This window comes from Macaca fascicularis, chromosome 2, assembly GCF_037993035.2.
Source record: "Macaca fascicularis isolate 582-1 chromosome 2, T2T-MFA8v1.1".
Lineage (NCBI taxonomy): Eukaryota > Metazoa > Chordata > Mammalia > Primates > Cercopithecidae > Macaca > Macaca fascicularis.
Genome location: NC_088376.1, coordinates 32,016,926 through 32,036,115, shown reverse-complemented (window position 1 = coordinate 32,036,115; position 19,190 = coordinate 32,016,926). Strand labels below are relative to the sequence as shown.

Genomic DNA, 19,190 nt, shown 5'->3' with positions numbered 1-19,190 from the left:
GCCAAAAAAAGTGGTGATTGTTTTGGCTAAGAGGCTAAAAAAAAGTGGTGATTGTTTTGGCTAAGTGCCAAAATGTCAAAGCATTATAGTATAGGTTCAAATCCTAGTGCTGGCACTTGTTAGCTCTCAGTCCTTAGGCAGGTTATGAATCAGAGTTTCAAGTTACTGATCTCTAAAATGGTTGTCTCTGCCTCCAGGGCTGCGGTGCACACCTCCAGGGCCCCATTCATATTGTATTTCATGTGAGTAGTGCCCTCTGCTGTTGTGCAGTGTACTGCTGAGGACAGTTCCACCACCTGCTCGACCTTCCATGTAATAGGAGCCCAGCTACTCTCTCAGGGGCTGCTCTTGCTAAATAAACAACAGAGCTTCCATAGTTTCCTCTGGATGCCTGGCCATATCCAGTTTCCTGTAGAAGATCACATCTTGTTGATCTCCTGGTATAATACAAAACGAGAACACAAACGGTAGAAAACAAACAGCAAAAACTGTTTCAGATCCCAACAATTCAAAAAGGAGACGTCTCAGAAAGCAAGAGGAGGCCTGGAGTGTGCCAGATTTCAGTTGAGCCTCTGAGGTGAGGTCTAACATCCACACCACTTAAAGGCAGGCAGTCCAGCCTGGGGAATGGACTCCATGTTTTGAGCAGGACTGGGGGAGTCTCTGAGCTTAACCAGCAAGCCGCAGATAAAACAGGCTGCACCGAGTTGGCCTTCCCAAGCCAGAGCATCTGTGGCAGTTGGGTGTGTCACCAAATCCAATTAGCTGCCCAATTCAGAAATAACTGTGTAAAAGAAAAAAACGCTTCACTTTACAGCAGTGTGTGTCCAGAGTTCCATGTCAGCAGGAGCCAGTGGATTTAATTTGCATATTTTAAAAACTGCCCATTATGTGTCCACTTCAAGTAGTTGAGCTGGAAGGAAGTCTTCCCCTGAATTGTAGAAACCACCTACTCCCTTTGAAGGAGTTTAATATTTGCCTTGAAAATCACACACACGTACACAGAGGTTTCTTTCCAGTGCTGAAAAGTCTTGATTAGAAAATTCTGTCCATGTTGCTGATTGAAAGAGGACTAAATATGCCACATCCTTGGCGTGCCAATCTTGCAATTTCTTAAGTTGTAATGCTGGACATACTACGTATGTCCTCGCTCAGAAGTTGATTACTCATTCATTGATTCAACAAGTATCTGTTGAGCACAAATTAAAAGGTCTCAACAGGAAAAAGGGCTTTGCTCTTGTGGAGATTATGTCTGACTCTGTCTGGAAAGGATAAAATAATGATCACAAATAACTAAAAGCCCAGAGGAGAGCTCTGAAGGAGAAGAACGTGGTTCTTTTCCAGTGTAGTACAAAGGAGTCTGGTTTGGTATAAAAGGAGACAGCACTGTCCTGAGAAAAGGATGCTCAAGTAGAGCTAGAAAGGAGGAGAGTATCCTTGGTAGAGGGGACATAGAAGAGCTGGAGGCCACAGAGAATGGGAGGCTGGCAGAGGAGGTAAGAGGGGCCAGAGCCCTCGGGGCCTTAGGGCCACAGTACTGATTTCCATCTTTGTCTTCAGAGTCATACAAAACTAGAACTCCTTTGAGCAGTGGGATGACAGGATTCAAGTTGCCTTTTTAACAGATCACTTGGGCTCTGAATAGAGAACCTATTTGAAGAGGAGATCTGTTATTAGGAGACTGCAATAGCTGAGGCGAGTGATGGCAGAGAAAAGTGGAGGGATTCCAGAGCCTCTGGGACCTAACACAGATGGGTCTTAAGGATGGATTGAATATAGGGGAAGGAGAGGGGAGGGTCAGCAGGGACAGCCCCTGAGGGGTGATGCCGTTCCTCTAGATAGGGTGGCGGTGGGCCAGGTGTGGGGAGGGGGAGAGTCATAGGTTTGCTCGAGCCACAGCATGGATGGAGCTGGAGTCTTGGGGCACAGTGAGGGCTGAAAATGCAGGCGGAATGGTCACTGGCACAGAGGTGGTAAAAGAGATTTTCTAAGGAAGAGGCAAGAGTGAAGGGAGAAATGGGCCTGGGTCTGAACCCTGAGGAACTTAGTGGGAAACCAGGAGAATGAGGTGGGAAAGAACCAAGAGAAAGCTGCTTCAGGGAGTGGGGGTGGTCCCAGCATCAGGGCTGCAAGAGCTCAGGCATCATGAGGACTAGATGGAGTGACTCGGTCACCAGGGGACACAGGCCTGTGGGAGCAGGACGCTGACCCGTGTCAGCTGAGGAGTGAGGAGGGGACACCCAGTGCAGAAGATTCTTCCAAGGAGTCTGGCTGTGAAGCCCCCTCTCTGGAGGACTCCCATCTGTGAGGTGACCCAGAGGGTCTTGTGTAGAACAAGTGCTCCACACCAGTCACCTACAGTCTTGGAATGAGGCAGGAACTCATTAGGTACATGGAAAGAGAAAGCAGTCCACCCAGATGAGTACAGCTGCTTGGGATGAGAAGTTTTTACTGACTGCAAGAACAGTGAGTCCCATCCTCTCTGAATTTTCCCTGAGGAAAGACAGTTCTACCTTATGACAACAGCTTTTATAAATCTACCTCTAAAATCTCCCTGCCTACTCAAGTTTCCACTGATTTGTCCCCCTGCATGCGATGCCATGACCTTCACACCACCATCCAACCACGTGTCTCTCCTTTGGAATCTGTGTGCCCCACCATCAGGAAGCTGTTAGGCAAAGGTGGCACCGTCTCCCCTCTGTAAGGCTGCCGCGGGTGTCTGTCAGCATCTGACAGGGGCCCTCATGTGCACTGCGTGTTGAATGTCACACTTGCTGAATGCATGCAGTCCCGGTGAGCCTGTGACTGAGCTGAAACTGACAGCGCTCTGCAGCCCATCCATCTTCCAGCTGGTGGCTGCCTGCTCCTGGTGGTTGACGGTGGGCTGGCAGTTGCCTTCTGGTCCACTGTGCCATCACCTGTCACATTACACCTTCAGAGCCTGGATAAAGACCTTCCTCCACACTCCAGCCCATCTGGCTTCAAGTCACCATTGCCTTGGCACTCCTTCCACAAGTGGGCTCCCCCTGGAGTTGTTGGCTGGTGAGGGGCTGCTCCAATCTGTTCATTTGCTTCATGCTCCTTCCCAGGGCTCTGTGTCCAAAGACACAAGGAACCAAGCGTGAGGAACGCAGGGGTGATGCCAAGAGTGAGGAGCCGAGCAGGTCAGGCAGGCCCTGCCGAGAATGTGGCCTCAGCCGTCAAAGGTACAGTGAGCTGAATCCAGGTGATGCCTGACTCAGACTTTGGTGGGTCCACTCGACTCACTGGCCTCTTCCCCAGCAACTGGTGAAAACGTCCTCAGGAAAAGCACCACAGACTGCTCAGGGCGGGGTGGGAAGCATCAGAATCATCTGGCGCAAGGGTTGCCGACACTTGCACCTCGTACAACCCTTGTGCTCACCTTCAGGAATCACAGAGAAGACTCTGAGAAGGCCAGTCTCTGCGACTGTGTTTCTAGGGTAGTTCAGAGTCCAGAGAGGGGGGAAAAGGGCTCTGGGCATCTCTGAGGACAGCCTGGCCTGAGGACTTGCTGCCACAGGCTACGGCTAGCATCACCAGCTGTCACACGGAGGCCTTTGGGTCTAGGCCTGTCATGAAGAGATTCTGGCAGGGTCTCTCTGCCCAGGTCACCACACTTTTAATGTCCTAAGGAATCTTAACAGGGCAGGCCAGAGCTCCAACTAGCTGGTAGTGAGATTAAGACACAAAGAAGCTGGCCATGAACTCAAGCCATCCCCACCCTGTGGTCAGGCTGCAACTGACTTCGTGCCCTTCTTTTCATCCTAGTGGGAGTATCTGGCAGGCTGGAGCCTCCAGAAGAGCCTCTCTCCTCCATCCTTCTGGCCTGCCCAGCAGGACAGTGGCAGACAAGGCACTCCAGCCCCCTTGGCTGTCCCGTGTTAGCAGCCTGAGATGTGATTCAGGTTGCCAGGGGCTCAGGTGTTCCTTGGGCTCTGCGAGCCCTTGGAAGCTAGAGCAGGCTACCCCCTCAAATGCTGCAGAAAATCCACTGAAGATGAAGCCCTGCTGAGGATAACGTAGGAAGGCCATCAGAGTCTCTTACCTTCGATTCCTTCTTCTTGATTTTCTGAGGTAGACATGGTCTCTGAAGAAAGACAATTTGCTTGGTGGATACACTCCCCTCACTGTAACACACGGAGCTGAGAATGAGCCACTTTATGCCTTAGAGGAACCCAAAACCTGACGCAGATGTTGCCATCCCTAATTTCATCAAAGCAGACCACCCACGGGATTATGACAGAAGTCAAGAGGCGCCTGCTCTACTCTCCTGTGCCCAGGCCATCCAGCCTTGCTTCCAAGGGGCTACCTCGGATGCCCAACAAAAGCTTTTTGGGTATCCCTACAAAGTGAGCTTCCTAGCTGGACATGCCCATTCCCTTAATGGGAAGTAACAGCATCTTGGCCAAATGAGGACACACTGGCTGCTTCAGTGGATCTCAAAGGGGCAGGAGCCTCTTCCACATCTGTCTGTGGTAATGATGGGCAGGTAGATAAGGACCTGGGTGATAAGCTCAGCCCTCCAGCTGCTACAGGACCGTGGGCAGAGGTCATGGCTGCACCCAGGGTCTCAGCCATGCATGACTCCTGCAGGCACAGCAAAGACTGCGCAGCACCAGGCAGGCCCTGCAAGGCAGTGCCTGTTAACCAGCTCTGGCTCACATGAACAAAACAGGCGAGGGAGGGGCAGCTCGTATCTTATAATACAGTGAATACTCTCTTCCCAGGAAGGCAGGACCCCGGAGCTGCCTTTAAAGATGATAGAAATATTGTAAAGAAGATCACCATCTTTTTTTCCCCCTGCTTCCACCCTTCTGATGATTTTGTATTTTATTTTTAATTTACAAATAATAATTGTATATTTATGGGGTAGAGTATGATGTTCTGATATATGTTTACAATGTAGACTGATTAAATCAGGCTACTTAACAAATCCATCACCTCACATACTTAGCATTTTTTGTGGTGAAAACATTTAAAAGCTACTCTTTTAGGAATTGTAAAATATACAAGGCATTATTGTTTGTAATAGTCACCATTCTGTGCAATAGATGACCAAGGCTTATTCCTCCTAAGTGAAACTTTGTACCCTTTGATCAACATCTCTCCTTTGCCCGTCTGCCCCACTCCCTAGCCTCTGGCAAACACCATTCTACTCTCTACTTCTATGAGTTCAACCTTTTTAGATTCCACATATGAGAGAGAGTATAAGGTATGTCATTCTGTGCCTGGCTTATTTCCCTTAGCATAATGTCTTCCAGGCTCATCCTTGTCACAAATAACAGAATGTCCCCGACCCCCGCTTTTAAGGCTGAATAGTATTCCATTGTGTGTGTGTGTGTATATATCACATTTTTTTTTATCCATCCGTCTGATGAAGGACACCTAAGCTGCTTCCATTTCTTAGCTGTTGTGAATATTGCTGCAAAGATCATGAAAATGCAGACACCTCTTCTGCATACTGATTTCAGTTCCTTTGGATATATACCTAGAAGTGGGATTACTGGATCATGTGCTAAGTCTATCTTTAGTTTTCTGAGAAACCTCTGTACTATTTTCCATAATGGCTATATTAATTTACAGTCCCACCAAGAGTGTACAAGGGTTCTCTTTTCTCTATACCCTTGCCAACACTTATCTTTTGTCTTTTTGATAATAGCCATCCCAATCAGTGTGAGGCTATATATCATTGTGGTTTTAATTTGCAATTCTTAAATCTCTGTTTTGTAAGTAAGTGTCTTTACATGTTACTGCATTCAGCTACAAAGTCTCTTAGAAAAAGGAGGGAGAGAACTAATATTTGCTCTGCACCTATTTTGTGTAGCAGCTGGGCTGGGTGATTTCACACATAATGGCTCATTTAAGCTTCACCTCAATGCTCCACAGAATCCGACTACCACTTTTATAGAAGGAAACAAAAGCTCAGCTCAAGAGCAGGCTGGAGATCACACAGTGAGGATTCAAACACAGATCTGCCCAGTTCCACGCACTCTCCATTCCACCATAAGTGGTCATTTAAGGAACAGGGAGTTGGAGGATTAGGAAGGATTATTTAGCAGGTGTGAAGGTCTGAGACAGACAGACCTGTCTGTAGTCCCTGGGCTTAGATGGCCCAGAACCAGCTGGGCCTTCACATTCAAATACATTCTCATTATGAGTCTTGTCCTCTGGAAACTGACCAGGAAACTAACTCAGAGAAGCTACCGTCACTTGACCAACATGACACGGTAAGTGGCAGACTGAGGATTTGGGTTCAAGTCTTCAGGCCCCAAATCCAGGGTTCTTTCTACACCACTGCATTGCCCTATGCCTGTTGAAGTCTTGGCTGAGAAAGAACATGGTGGTTTCCAGTGGCCAAGGGGCTTGAAAGTGGCCACAGACTGGCTCCCCATGGTGCACTGACCCACTGTGACCTAACGTGGAATCTGAGGATCCTAGTGAGCCAAAGGAGGGACTAGGAAAGACATCAGTTATCACCAGGATTCTGCACTCTCAATCACCCTGGTCGCCAGCCTTGCCCCATGCTGTCCATCACTCTGCAGTGGTGAATATGCAGTAGGGCTTGGGAAAGGTGGAGCTCTGGGAGCCACAGTGGGGGGGCATCCCTACTGGTCAGCAGAGAGGCGGCCTGCTCCAGGAAAAGTGCCTGACTCTGCGGACTGAGGTTCTAGGCCCAGTTTCTGCCACTTACTGGCGGATAGCCTGAAGTATGTGACCAAGCCTCCCCTAGCCTCAGTTTCCTCATCTGCAAAATGGGAATCATATCCATGCTTACAGCCCCACAGGGCAGGACTGATTTGGATAGTAAGCCCAACATATAGATGGAGGGCCTTTTATGGTTGCTGTGACTGGGCTCAAGGGAGCGTAAGCAGATCTGAGAGTGGACAAATGAGCATGAACCTGAAATTGTAAGGAATGCCGCACCAAGGCCTGAAAGGCAGGCCTTTACAGTCCCTCTGTGGGGCTGGTGACCAGTGCCCTCAACCTCCCTGGCCACACTTCCCTCAGCTGCAAAATGGGTTTAATAATAATACAATTCTACCTCACAGGATTTTTCTTTTCTTTTTGAGGACTGAGATATTTATATATATATATATAAAGGGCCTACCTAGCCTAGCACAAGGCATATAGTAGGTGCTGAATTTCTTTTGCATTGGAGGCTCTGAACCCCCTCCGTCTGAGCAGCTCATCTTTGACATGCTGGGCAGTAATGACTCACAGGGCCCCCTATGTGGGAAGAGGGGTGCAGGGGAGTTTTCTGGGTGACGGTGGTTAAGAATGCGAAATTCTGGCTCTGCTGCTTCCCAGTGGGAGAGTTTACATAACGACCAGCCTCTTGCACAGGATTAAATAATTTATAGACATGGGGTGCTCATTAGGAACAGTGACTAGCACAGAGGAAGTGTTCAATAGAATCCTAATGATTACTGTTACTGTTACCTGGTAGTCTTGACGACGGGAGTTGGTAGCACACAGGTGAGCTGCCAGCCATAGGCCGCCAGCGAGTTCAGCAGGGGCACGTAGTCTGTCTGCACTTCGACACCCTGGGGGAACAAGGCCAGCATTAGGGCTGCTGCTGCCACAAGCCAGCTCCCAAGCAGTGAGAGGGGACTATTCCATCTGCCAATCCAGCAACGCAGAAAAGAAGTGGCGGTGCCTGGCCGCTCAGAGGCTCCTGCTCCGACGCTTGCTGAAGACTTTAAAAGTTTGGAGTCAAACTGCCAACATGGGATTTCTTTCTGGGCCCCATTTCAGTCTGTGATGTCAGCAAGGAATTAGAGCCAAAAGATTAATCCATTAATTTTGTTTGATTCTCATCTGGACAAATAGCCTCCTGTGAGTTTCACTGACGGAGCATAATTGTTGCGCCCCTGAGCGGTATCCAGGGCATGTAACTACACGTGCTGCTCTGGATGAGTTCAGAGTGTGTTGTGAGGAGTTCACTTACATTTGACAAATGATCAAGTCGTTTGTGTCCAGCCACAGTAGCAACACACACATGCACATCCACATGTGTGTGCACACGCAGCAGCTGCTTTGCCTGTGTTATGTGCCCCGCCTTGCAGGGATAAATGAATGCTGCCATGTTTTATTTCAAATTAGGATCTAGGGGAACTAACATTTGTCTTTCAATTACAAAACTCAGCCCCCTGCTGGCACAGGGAGAGAGCCCTGATGTGAGGCCCCAGCACTGGCTTCCACCTCTGTAGGCATTCTCACTGCAACAGGCCTCATTTCTTACTCTGGGCTCCTCACTAACACTGAAAGTATAGCCCCCACCCCTGCCCTGTGTGTAACTAGACTCCCCATCCCTCATAGTTTGGCTTCTTGTAGTTGGCTTCCGAAAATCTCAATCACGTATCCAGATTCCTTCCACCCTGTATGCCCACAAAGTTCATTTATCAGGTACTCTAGTGCCATGGTGGGTGCAAAGGCACGGCCCTGGCCCCTGGAGTTCACAGGCTAGCAGAGGCAACAGCACAAATATGCCAGCAACTGAAAACCTAAGGGCTCTCTGGCAGGGCCATGAGACTTTGAATGCCAGCAGAGGTGGGAGAGATCCCAGCCACAGTCCCAGCAGGCTTCCTGGGGCAAAAATTAGAAGGCAAAGCCAGGCCTAGAGTGCCAAGGTCTGTGGTCGGCTTAACTCAGAGGCAGCGCACATGACCGTGGTCTGGAGTGCTCCACCCAGAAGGTGGCCATGTGTGGTGAGTGGCTATCCTGCTGGCGGCCCTTTGGGAACAAAACCAGCTCATCTGGATACCCTGGGTGAGTGGGATGGAAGGGAGACGATGAACAACCTACCCACCCTGCCTCTTCAAATGGCTTTTAAAGCTTCTATAACTGGACACCAGTTCCAGAGTGGCTATCAAGTCACCTGAACCCTTGGCGACTAACTTATCCCTCAGCAGCCTCAGTTTCCTCAGCTGTATAAAATGGGTACTGGCCTATGTCAGTGGTTCCCAAAGCATGGGCCCCGAGCCGGCAGCATCAGTATCACCTGGGAACTTGTTAGAAGCCCAGATTTTCAGGGCCCCATCCCAGACCTGATGAATCAGGAACTCTGGGAGTAGGGCCCCAGAATCTGTGTTTTAAAAAGCCCTTCCCAGTAGTCCTGATACAGCTAAGTCTGAGAACAACCGCCTAGGTAATCATGTAGGTCCCTCCTGGCAAAAGAAAAGTCTGTAACTGTGGCCAGAATGTATCAGCTGTTGTCTCAAATCTAAGTGTTCCCATCATTCTCCATGTGAGAAAAAAAAATTTTTTTTTTTAAAGGATCAGCTCTGTTAGAAATTCTGCTGCACTGCAAGGGAATGGACGGAGCAAGGGGAGAAAAGAAGGAAAGTGCTAAGGTTTGAATGTGTCCCCCCAAAAGTTTCCATGTGTTGAAAACTTAATCCCCAATGCAACGACATTGAATGGTGAGGCCTCATGGGAGTGTTTAGGTCAGAAGGGCTCCACTCTTGTGAATGGGTTAATACCAACTCAGGCAAAGGGCTTGAGGCTACAAGTGCAGTCTCCTGCTCTCTCCCCCATTCTCTGCCCCTCTGCCATGGGATGATGCAGCAAGAAGGCCCTCACAAGATGCCAGGCCCTCGACCTTGGACTTCCCAGCCTCCAGGAGCCAAGAACTGTCTGTCCTTTATAAATTGCCTGATCTCAGGTATCCTGTTATAGTAGCACAAGTGGACTGAGACAGGGCAGAAATGGAGAAGGGGAAAGGGAAAAAGGAAACTTAGTAAAAGAAGGGGGAAAGGAGGAGGGAACGGAGGAAAGGAGAGAGAGGTATAAGAATAATCTGTTTACAGGAGGGGCCAGGAGAGAATGCCATTCTGGTCCCTTCCCTGAAGCCCCTATCAGGCCAGAGATGGCCCAGCAGTTGTAACCATCCTTTCTGCCTGGCCTCCAGGCACACGCATGCCTCCCTTCCAGATGAGCACAGCCTGTATTACTCCTGCTGCGTGCCACGCTCACCACTTGCTGAAGGAGCCCTGAGGTTGCTTTATCCTGAGAATCCCTGCCCCCATCCCCATATTCCCAGTTTAAAGAGAGGAGGAAAAACAATTTTAAATCCACACTCTCAAGCTTTGCGAGGTTATGATTACTTGGGCCTATCAAGAATAACCTTCCCACTTTATCAAGCACTGTGACAACCCTGCCACAATCAGACAGTAGCCATGGCAACCAGGACAAGCTTTGGCGCCTCACAAAGCCCTGAGTGGCAGAATGGAGTCCTTTTATTGGTGGCTGCATCCTGGGCCGGGTTTTCTCTGTGGGCACCCAGAGCTGCGAGACAATGAACAACCCCTGCTGCAGCCCAACCCGCCTGCTTAGACAGACTGCAAACCGGCTGCTTCTATTTTGCTCCGTTTTATTTCATTTTGTCACTCTCTTAAAGAAAAAAAACAGCGGGATTTCTCCCAAACATTTTTTTCCCCTCAGGATAGGAGATGTCAGCCAGAGGGTACCGAATCATAAAGACCAAAAGCAAAAGGGAAAACACAACAAAACGTACCCCTGCTTGAGAGAGCTGAAGGTTCAATCTCACGTGTTAATTTCTGGCCATCACATGGTGCGTTGACAAGTAAAATACAAATGGTAGGGGTGAGATGTTGCACTCTGCCAGACTCTCCCACTCCAACTATCTGGGATGGTCTTGGCCTAATTAATGTTAAATGTGATTTTCCGTAAGCATCTATCATAGTCCTTTTGCATATTTATCAATATAGTAAAGAGATGGCATTTCTAAAATACGAGATGAGCCTGTCAGTGAAAGACACTTTTAAGTCCATTAGCTAAGAAAGGTGGTAGGAAACATATCCGGATGGAGGTTCTTTGATCTGCTTTTTTGTGACACTCCAGTGAGGAGAGAAGAAAGCACCAACAGCACTCAAAAGCCAGCCTGCTTATCAAACAAAAAGACATTTCTTTCTCTGAGTAGGAGCAAAAATTTTAATTAACTCTCCACTCTCCTGTGGTGGATACGTAATCTCCGATCACACCTGGAGTGTTAAAAAATGGAGCATATCCTGTGGTTTTTCAACTCGTATAAAAGGAATTCATTTGTATTTATGGCTCTTTTTTCCTTTGTTCCCTATAATTTCTCCAGTGATTGCAAATCAACTAAAGAAATAGACATCCTACACAACCTTTCTTTACCCTCCAAAAATTAGGACAACAGAATGTAGAGTTTACTAAGAAATGCATTTGTCTTTTGATCATTTTAAAGAACCTCCATATAGGGAAATAATTAGGAATTCATAAATTGGTCCAGTGAGAAAGTTTGTATTCTGAATGTCAGTTTGCTCTTCTTTTCTCCCGTGTTTCTTCTGGGAAGCAATCTGGGAGAAAAGGAGTTTGAAAGAAAATATGTTGCTCTTTATACATGATTATAAATGAAGACAGGAATTTGATTTCCCTTGTCTGAAAGGTGCTTGACACTACATCTGGGGTGGTCTCCATACCTGAAAACAGTGACTGGGGACAGTTTGCCTCTGTTCCTGACATCCACAGGATTGAGCCCTTGCCTTTCACCAGTTAGGGTGTGTAAGGAAGAGTTCTACAAAAACTACCTCTGCCTCTTTTGTAAAATTGCTACCAAAACACTAATGCCCATAAATTACTGGCAGGGTGTGCTTATACTACTCTTATTTTACTTATCAATTTTAGGTATCCTAATTTTCTACCATGGGAAATAAAGGTTTAGTGCTCCCATATACATTTCTTATTTCCTTTTTCTCTGTGCTTCAAATGGTTTTTTTGTAATTTAAAGTAAATCAAAAGTCAGTGTTTGTGTTATCACAGTTTTGCAAATATTGCTCAATGCTGGGTCAAATTATGCACTATGACCATGCCTTCTTTTTTATATAACCCTCTGTTTTTCCTGGAGTTAATTATTACCTCAATTTTTTTCATCTTCCTGGTTGTACATGAACCCATCACTAATTCATCCCACATGTTGCAATACCTCTATTTAATGCCCATCAATAAATATGCCAAGATCCTAAATACATTAGTTCCATTTTTCCCCACCGGCGACGTCATTTCTGAACCCTTGCTCCAATCTGGTCTGGCTGCTTTCCATGCCTGGGTTCTTCCTAAATTAGCGTCTATGGCTAGTATGTTCTCTTTTTTTGGTTTCCTTCTCATTTTGCAGGAACACATCCTGTAGTGACTCTCTAGGCAACAATGCCCTAGAAGTCATCTGAATCTGTGCATTTCTAAAAATGCCTTTGTCTTAAATAACAGTTTAGGTACAGAAGTCTGGGCTGAAATTGATTTATCTGTCAAAATTTTGAAAGTACCTCTGGTAGCTTCTAGATGTCAGCAATGCTATTGAGATAATCTATTCTGATTACTAATACTCTAACTGTAACCTGTTGTGTTGCTTTGAAAGTTTTTAGGATTTTTTTCTCCCCTAGAAGTTCCAGAATTTCATGACAACGTGCTTTGGTGTGGGTTTTTACCCAAAGGATTGTTCACCTGATGGCCTTGCAATCTGAAGATTCTTGTCCTTCGGTTCTGAAAAGTGTTTTTTCCCCCCTTTTGATAACTTTTCTCCCCTCCATTTTCTGTCTTCTTTTTTTCTGGACCTGGTATTAATCAAAATGTGTGATAGATGTTTTAATTTTATTCCTTCCCCCACAATTTTCTTACTCTTTTCATTTTGCTTTCTGAAAGACTGCCTTCATTTTGTCTTTCAAAATATTATATTTTTAAATTTTTCTGCTGCCCTATTTTTAAGACCCAAAAGCTCTTTCTTATCTTTTGATTGCTTTTTTTTTTTTTTAAACAGCATCTTGTTTTTGCTTCATGGATGCATTTATTTTATCTCTTTAAGTGGTTTCTTCTGATACCTACATTATCTCTACAGTTCCTAGGTTGCATGTGACAGAGATGGGGAACTAGGGATCCTACCACATCATGTTAGGACTTTAAACCAATGCCCTGGTTTTCAGCTCTGCAGTTCACATCCCCCAACCTCCCATCCCCCAACCTCCCATCACATGATGATTTATGCTTTGAAAACCAGAGCTTTTCTTGGGTTCTGCAAGAGACAAATGGCACCCTTCTTGTCCAGGTTGTAGCTTCCTCCATTTTGCTAAATTAGTTAGATTCCTCTATCTACTTTCTAGCTTCTAAAAATTTGTTGAAATCACTCATCTTCTACTTTATCTTCTTCTAATATTTTTGTTCGTGTGGGCATCGATTTATCTACCTACCTACCTACCTACCTAAAATTGAACCTCATTATTCTTAGTAGCTATATTCTATAAAGTCATTGTGAACAGTGCATTAGTGAATATTGAACCATTGCTCATAACAGAAATATAGGGTTAGGGTCTTGGAAGCCTCTGGTCGCAACATTTTTGCAAACTGATCAATATGTAACCTTGTTTAACAGATAGTATTGATTCATGAACATTGAACTTGCAGCCAACAGCACTATAACTCATGCCTGAGCAAACTTTACCTACCACTGGTATTTGCTTTGTAAAGCACATCATAGCATTCCTGCACTTAGGAACACTAGACAACAGTACTTCATTCAACTATGCATAGGGGCTATTTTTAACAGCTAAATCACCAACAAAAAGCACAAAAACATGAAAAATGTGGCCCTATGTCTACCAAAAAAAGGACACTTGCTTTTAGTATGAACATTGAAACCAGGCACAATATCACCTTGTTTGACCTTAGCTAGAAATGTGCACATTAGGCAATTCAAAATTTTTGCTGTTCTGCACATGTTTGCAAATGGCCACAAAATGCCATTTGTATTGATTTTGGGGTTACATTAAATTTTAGTAAGCAGATGAATTTGCAAATACAGAATCCGAGAATATGAGAATTGCCTGTATCTATCTAATTATATCATTCCTTTAGTTTCATTTCACGGAGATTTTTCAGAAAAGAAATAGATGCCTGTGTCCAATCCCCCTCATATAATAAAATGTTATTATTTTAATGTTTAAAGGGAACACTGGAAGGCCTTTCTAAATAACTTAGAATCCAGAAACCAAAAAATAAAAATGACAAATTTGGTTATATAAAAACTCATATGATATAAAAGACAAATGACAAAATGGAAAAATGTTTGCAGCTCATATTACAGAGAAAAAAAGGGCTTGTAAAAATTGAAAAAATCCAATAGTCCAAAATTTAAAAGGGCCAAAGATATGAAGAGAGATCACAGAAAATTCAAACATCCATTAAGCGCATGAGAGAAATGCAGAATCTCATGAGAGAAATGCAAATTAAAACTATCCTGAGATACTATTTTTTCACCTATTGAACTGGTAAAAAACCCACAAGTTAGGCAACCCGCTTTGTTGCCAAGGCTGTGGGGAAGCATGCGTTCTTGTACATTGCTAGTGGAAGGGCTCATTGATTCAGCCCTCCTGGAGAACAATTTGACAGTATCTTTCAAAATTACAAACACATTTACCCTTTGACCCAACAATCTCACTTCTGGGAATTTATCCTACATATTAAAAAATGAGAAATGCACTGAGTTATTCACTGGAGAGCTGTCTGCAGTAGCAGGACACTGGAAACTACTCAAGTGCCCATCAATGCTGGATTTGTATTTAACATTATGTTTCACCCAGACAACAGCTCAGAGAACTGGGCAATGGCTGCTCAGCTGTTGAGCCAGGGCATACAGGATGAGGAGGGACAATGAGAGGGAATGAATTCTATTCTAGACACACTGAGTTTGAGGAACCTATAGAAATGTCCAGGCGGCAGCTAAATGAAACAGCCTGTGGTAGACAGAATAATGGCCCCAACCAATGTCTACATCCTAATCCCAGGAGCCTGTGAAAATGTTCCCTTCACATGGTAAAAGGGATGTGGCAGATGTGATTAAGCTAAGGATACTGAGATGGAGAGTTTAGCCAGGATTATCCAGGTGTGCCCAGTGTAATCACAGGGGCGTTTATAAGGACAGGCAGGAAGGCCAGAGTCAGAGGAAGAGAGGTGATGGTAGCAGCAGAGGCTGGAGTGATCCAGGGAAGGGGCCACGAGCCAAGGAACATGGGCAGCTTCCAGAAGCTGGCAATGATAGGTAACAGATTCTCTCCTAAAAGTCTCCACAAAGAATGTGGCCCTGTCAACACCTTGATTTTAGCCCCTTAATACTCATTTCAGACTTCTGACTCAACAAATATAGGACCATAAACTTGCGTTGTTTTAAAAGTCACTAAATCTGTGATTTGTTACAGCAGCAACAGGAAACTAATCCATAGCTCAGGGCCAGGAAAGGGCTGGGATGGGGATAAACACTTGGAGGTGTTGCCAGACTCAGGGTGGGTGAAAACTCCTGGAGGGTTGAGGCTGCCTGAGGGCTGGATTTCCTTGTGAGGGGGTGAGCAGAAGGTGAATGAAAATGGGCTGAGTGGGAAGGAATCAGCCCTTGGACAATCCAGCGTGGGAAACAGGCTTAAGAAGGGAGTTTGTACCACATTTTCTTTATCCAGTCCATAATACTATGCAGCCATAAACAGAAACGAATCATGTCCTTTGTGGGGACATGGATGGAGCTGGAAGCTGTTATCCTCAGCAAACTAACGCAGGAACAGAAAATCAAACACCACATGTTCTCACTTGTAAGTGGGAGAGCTGAACGATGCAGACACATGTGAAAACACATGGACACATGGCGGCGACAACACACACTGGGACCTGTCGGAGGTGCAGGAGGAGGGAGAGCACCAGGAAGAACAGCTCATGGATGCTGGGCTTCATACCTAGGTGATGGCCTGATCTGAGCAGCAGCCCACCATGGCACACGGACAAGCCTGCATATCCTGCACTTGCACCCTGGAACTTAAAAGTTGAAGGGGGAAAAAAAAAATAGGGAGTTTGATCACACCATCAAATATCTCAAGAGGGCAAGTCACAAGAAGCCTGGAAACTGTCTCTGGATGGATGGTGAGGTCTCAGGAGGCCACAGGCAGTACTCCGCAGGAGGGAAGTGGCCAATGGCAAGGACAGGTGGCAGCTGCTAGTGCAGAGGAGGCAGAGCATGCTGGTGCGTTCTCAGGGCTGCCTGGCCCCTGCTCGGCACATGCTGGCCACAGCGGCCCTCACGGAGGGTAGGGGTCCTGCTCTCATACAGCTGTGGAAAGTGGAGATCCAGAGGCAGGGCGGAGGGGAATGCCAAGCCGGAAAGAAGGGCCACTTCACCTCTACCTAGCAAGTGGAAAGCAGATGCTGGAACACGGCGTGCAGCACTGCAGAAAACTACACATGGCCCTCAGGATGCTAAAGGGCAGGGCTATGCCTGGTACCACTGTTCATTCATGAATCTCACATTCAGTCAGCTTGACTCTGTCTTGGCCACTTGGGAAGCCTTTTCTGCCCCAGGAGATCCCAGTCTAGGGTGGGGAGAAGCAGCACATGGTTCCCATCCAATGGAGCCCATGGAGGTGAGGTGGAGGGAGGGAGAAGAGAAGGGGCGACCTGCTGCTCTGTGAAGAAAGAGCAAAGCCCTCTGCAGCCAGCACAGCCAGCCTTCCCCACCCTCAGCCTCGCAGGCCTCCACGGGAGGGAGGGACAGGCACGCTGGCCAGCTAGAGATGTTGTTTTCTCCTTTGTTTTACACACAATGCCCCAGAAAAACATTTTGCTGATATGTAATTAGGACAACATAATAGAGTCTAAGAGAGCAGTCCTCTCATTTTAGATAACTTAGGCTTTCATAATGTTCAAAGAGAAATTTTTTTTTTTTTTTTTTTTTTTTTTTTTTTTTTTTTTTTTAAGAAAAAGCTTAGTTCTTAGATGCAGAAAAGGGGGCAGAGGAAAATACATGTAATGCATAAAAAGCTTCAGTTCCGAGACTCTTTACCCATCCAGTGCTGGTGAATTCACATCTTTGCCTGATTTTCTCTACCAGGTAAGAAAGGCAGCAAACTCGGTAGCCTTGTAGGAGCTCAGCGAAATAAAAATAATTATTACCTGAAACATACTGTTTGGAAGAATGGTGTCTATTATGACCTCCCTGTGTCCAGGCCACTATCAACACAGCTCGGCAGCTCCTCCCATAAGAGGGAGAGTCCCTCTGGTCACCCCTTGAATCTTGGCTGGTCTTGGAACTTGCTGTGACAAACAGGATATGGCAGATGTGACATTACAGTCATCCTGAACCTAGGCCTCAAGGGGCCTTGCTGTTTCTGCTCACTCTCCAGGAACCCTGCCTATGCCATGAGGACAGTCCCAGGCTAGCCTTTGGATAATGAGAGACCTGTGGCCCTGCTAAGCAGCAGACGTGAGAGATGCCATCTTGGAGCTGCTAGCTGCGGTCCACCCATCAGCGCCTGCAGGCACATGCTGAGATCAGTCGATTTCCTAAAAGTTGAAGGAAAAGTCACCCAGCTGACCTGTGCGGGTTATGATTTTAACTCACTAAGCTTTGGGGAGCTTTATTACACAGCAGAAGCTAACTGGTTTATTACTATTATTCTAAGAAGAACCACATACCAGGCAACCTGTAGGAGGAAAATTGTCATGAAAGTCACCTCATTTGATTTATGGCTGGGCTCAGTGGCTCACGCCTGTAATCTCTGCACTTTGGGAGGCAGAGGTGGGCAAATCATGAGGTCAGGAGATTTTGGAGACCATCCTGGCCAACGTGGTGAAACCTCGTCTCTACTAAAAATACAAAAATTAGCCAGGCATGGTGGCAGGCACCTGTAGTCCTAGCTACTCGGGAGGCTGAGGCAGGAGAATCGCTTGAACCCGGAAGGCAGAGGTTGCAGTGAGCCCAGATCGCGCCGCTGCACTCCAGCCTGGTGACAGAGCAAGACTCCATCTCAAAAAAAAACAAAGTCACCGCATTTGATTTGAGGAAAATACAATGATATAGTTACTGCTGAAGGGGAGTGTTGCTAATTTGTCACCACACTCAAGGCTGGCACACCTAGCCCCGACTTTCTCCAGGCCAGACACTGTGGCCTTGCATTACCTCTGGAGCCCTGAAGTCTAATTTATGATAACCTACTGTGAGGTCCAGCAGTGCCACCAGCTCGCCCTGGAAGAGAGAGATAAAAACCCACACTGGGTAGATCGTCCTAGCTTGAGACGTTGCCCTGGTTTCTCCTAAAGCACAATGCCAAGTTGGCAAGAAAACCAAACCTGCATGTGCAAGATAACACTCTCCTGGATTCTGGGACATGCTGGGTGATCTGGTCCTGGTACATGTGGTTTCTCTTATGTCAGTTACTTGGAAGGCAGAAAGAAGAAAGGGGCTACCGGATGGAAGGGCGGGAGATGGCATGCATCCTTTTTATCAGGGGTATCTGCCCACACACACCTGCATGAGCAGAATGAGAACCAGGCAAGGCATGCGACCATGCAGGGCTCCCGATCACAGGGAAGGTAATGAGGCCAGACGTGCGGAGGCTAAGGGGCGGCGACTGGGGCCAACGCTGACCCATAGCAGGGACAGGCACTGCAGTTCTGACTGTGGTTAAGCAACACAAAGCCGTCACATCCTGTCAGCTGCTCATCAGAACCACGTACGCAACAGCACAGGGCTCCTGTCCTCCAGAAGCTGACATCTTAAACACACGTTGATTGCTTCAGGGTGAGGGGGTCCTCCCAGGCCAACTTAGAAACAGCTTTGTTTGATAACAATTAAAAAAGAAATTTTCTTCATCCAGAGACTTGCCAAGTCCCTCCCACTAGCTTTGATGAGACAGAAAACTAGGCTCTCTGGGGGTAAATGGGACTTGCCACTTTATTACTCTCTTTAGACCATCAGAGGTGAATGAGGGATCCTACATCATAACTTTAGCCTTTCTGATTTTTCACCTTACCTATTACCCAGACAAAAGAAAGGGGATTGGAAAAAAAGCTTTTCTGAAGTGTATAATTAAAAGATGTTTATTTTGGAGTTGGGGACCTGGGGAGAGAGCCAGTCTGCAGGAATTCTAGAACCCAAAAGTGTCAACTTTGTCCCCTCCACCTATCAGCAGTGGATTCCCAACAGCTTACTGATAATCATAAAATGCAAACCCAGAAGAGGTCTCTGAATAAAGGTTGGTTCAAAACCTTAAGAGAGAGGGAAATGGAGATTAAAGGTGATTTCACGGTCCTAGCTAACAATGAACAGAGCCACACAACACACCATGCGCTGGGCTGTCACAGCCTTGACTCACTAAGGA

The 19,190-nt window shown here is 46.5% G+C and overlaps 2 protein-coding genes across 16 annotated transcripts in view; one reads left to right on the top strand and one right to left on the bottom strand.

Moving 5' to 3' along the window:
• The window catches only part of RFTN1 (raftlin, lipid raft linker 1), a 203,084-nt gene that overhangs the window by 3,445 nt on the left and 180,449 nt on the right, over positions 1–19,190 (bottom strand). For 6 of the 10 annotated variants that reach the window (XM_045387000.3, XM_045387006.2, XM_045387004.2 and 3 more), the window contains exons 8-9: positions 7,462–7,565; positions 4,067–4,148 (exon numbers count right to left, since the gene is read on the bottom strand). The exons of the other annotated variants lie outside the window; for them this stretch is intronic. In XM_045387000.3, coding sequence (XP_045242935.3) covers positions 4,067–4,148; positions 7,462–7,565 — 186 coding nt within the window. The remainder of the gene's footprint in view (positions 1–4,066; positions 4,149–7,461; positions 7,566–19,190) is intronic. 10 annotated transcript variants of the gene reach the window in all.
• The window catches only part of OXNAD1 (oxidoreductase NAD binding domain containing 1), an 88,482-nt gene that overhangs the window by 57,763 nt on the left and 11,529 nt on the right, over positions 1–19,190 (top strand). For 2 of the 6 annotated variants that reach the window (XR_012430658.1, XR_012430660.1), the window contains exon 12: positions 3,090–4,954. The exons of the other annotated variants lie outside the window; for them this stretch is intronic. The gene's annotated coding sequence lies outside the window, so the exon portion shown is untranslated. Of the gene's footprint in view, positions 1–3,089; positions 4,955–19,190 lie in introns of those variants that run through there. 6 annotated transcript variants of the gene reach the window in all.